Below are 1,598 nucleotides of genomic sequence, written 5' to 3' on the forward strand. Positions count from 1 at the left end.
CCCCGCCCCGCCCCGCCCCGCCCGTGGTCTCGGTTCCGGTCCCGCATCCCGGACTCTGAGGTCCCGGCCAGTCCCCCTTCGCCCGCCAAGCTTCGACCCGCCGAACACACCCGCAGCCAGGCGCCCAGCATGTCGGCGACCCGGGCTCCCGAGGGCGGCTCTGCGCGGACCGAGCGGACACCGGTAGCGGCCGGGCCTGGGCGGCTCACTCGTCCGTCCCCGAGCGCCGCCGGGTGGAGGGCGGAGGTACTCCTCGCGTGACCCGCGGCGCTCCAGCCCTGCCCGCCTCGCGTCCACTGGCGAGCGCGGGTTACCTCAGCCCCGCGCAGGGTCCCCGTACCTCTAAATAAACTAAATAAATAAATCTCTTTACGTTTATTTACACCTGAACTTATTCCAGAACATATTTCCTGTGATTTGCTCCAGAAGTTCCCTTCCCTCTGGTTTTGGTGGTTCTGATGCTGTTATTACCTTAACTGTGGGTCTGTTTGCTAAAGTGCTTCCTCCTACCTGGTCACGCTTTACCTCACTGTCCCTCCAGGCCGCAGGAGGAGCCCACTGACTCCATCCCTTCCTCCTCACCCTGGCTCTAGCCTGTCCTTTGTGCATTTTATTACAATGCCATCCCGAACAAAGAAGCTCAATATCCAAATACATTCAACTGGGTGAACTTCATGAGAAGCAGTGACGGAACTTGCAACTCACTCCAAGTACCCAGCACAGACCAACGCAGGCCAATGCAGAATAATTCTTCAGTTGGATGTTTCTTGTTTTTCCTCTTCAAGGAAATATTGGTGGAATCTTAGTGGCATCTGATGAGAAGTCTCCACTGAGCGCTGAAACGGCAGTACTTTGCTTTCTAAAATGTTTTCAACCTCGACTTGCACAAAAGTAATGTAGCTATGGAAAGATTTGCATACTCCTACAGAGCTGCCAGAGGGGAAAGATTGTGGAAGACAAGAGGCCTGAGACACCTGGGGTGATCAGATTTTTCTAGAAACTGTGTGATTGGAACCAGTCAAAAGAAGTTTGCATAACCTATTCCTGTCATCTCTCCCACACTCAGGGAAATCCTTCCTGAGCAGCTATGTCTGCCGAGCTATGCCTACGATGGCAGCCACGTCCCCCACCAATCTTTACAGCAGTTGTTTCAACTCTTCCTGAGCAGCATCTGCTGTGGCAGAGGCTGGGTTCAAGCCTCCAGAAGGTAGTGATTGTGAGTTCACAGTTTAGCAACAACAGGATTAATGGGAAAGCAAGTGCCATTTGTAGGGGAAATTCCCACCTGCATAGAGTGTATCTGCCAGCCTGGGTGCTGCCAGCCCCACAGTAGGAGAAAGGCAGGCTCTGAGGATGAGGAGAGGGGAAGGTGTCCCACAGAAGGGATGGCTCTTTTCCACTTGTGACTCCTACTTACCACAAACAGGCTTGGTGAGAAAAGGTGAACATTTTCTCTTTTACCTCTGAAAGTTTGATGATTTTACTTTATGAAATAAAAGGACATAAAACAGATGAATAGGATAAAAGCACCCAAGTTTATTAATTAATGTACAGAAGCACAGGAGCCCTATATACAAATGATGACTCTCAAGGAAAAG

The 1,598-nt window shown here is 51.8% G+C and overlaps 1 protein-coding gene across 1 annotated transcript in view; it reads right to left on the bottom strand.

Moving 5' to 3' along the window:
- LOC101562603 (NADH-cytochrome b5 reductase 2) overlaps positions 1-286 on the bottom strand; it is a 9,755-nt gene extending 9,469 nt beyond the window's left edge. The window contains exon 1 of the mRNA XM_004647865.2: positions 111-286. Within this exon, the coding sequence (XP_004647922.2) occupies positions 111-131 (21 nt within the window). The 5' untranslated portion in view covers positions 132-286. The remainder of the gene's footprint in view (positions 1-110) is intronic.
- Between the last annotated feature and the right edge of the window lie 1,312 nt (positions 287-1,598).

The sequence above is a fragment of the Octodon degus genome, unplaced genomic scaffold (genome assembly GCF_000260255.1).
Source record: "Octodon degus isolate 3935 unplaced genomic scaffold, OctDeg1.0 scaffold00334, whole genome shotgun sequence".
In the NCBI taxonomy this organism is placed as follows: domain Eukaryota; kingdom Metazoa; phylum Chordata; class Mammalia; order Rodentia; family Octodontidae; genus Octodon; species Octodon degus.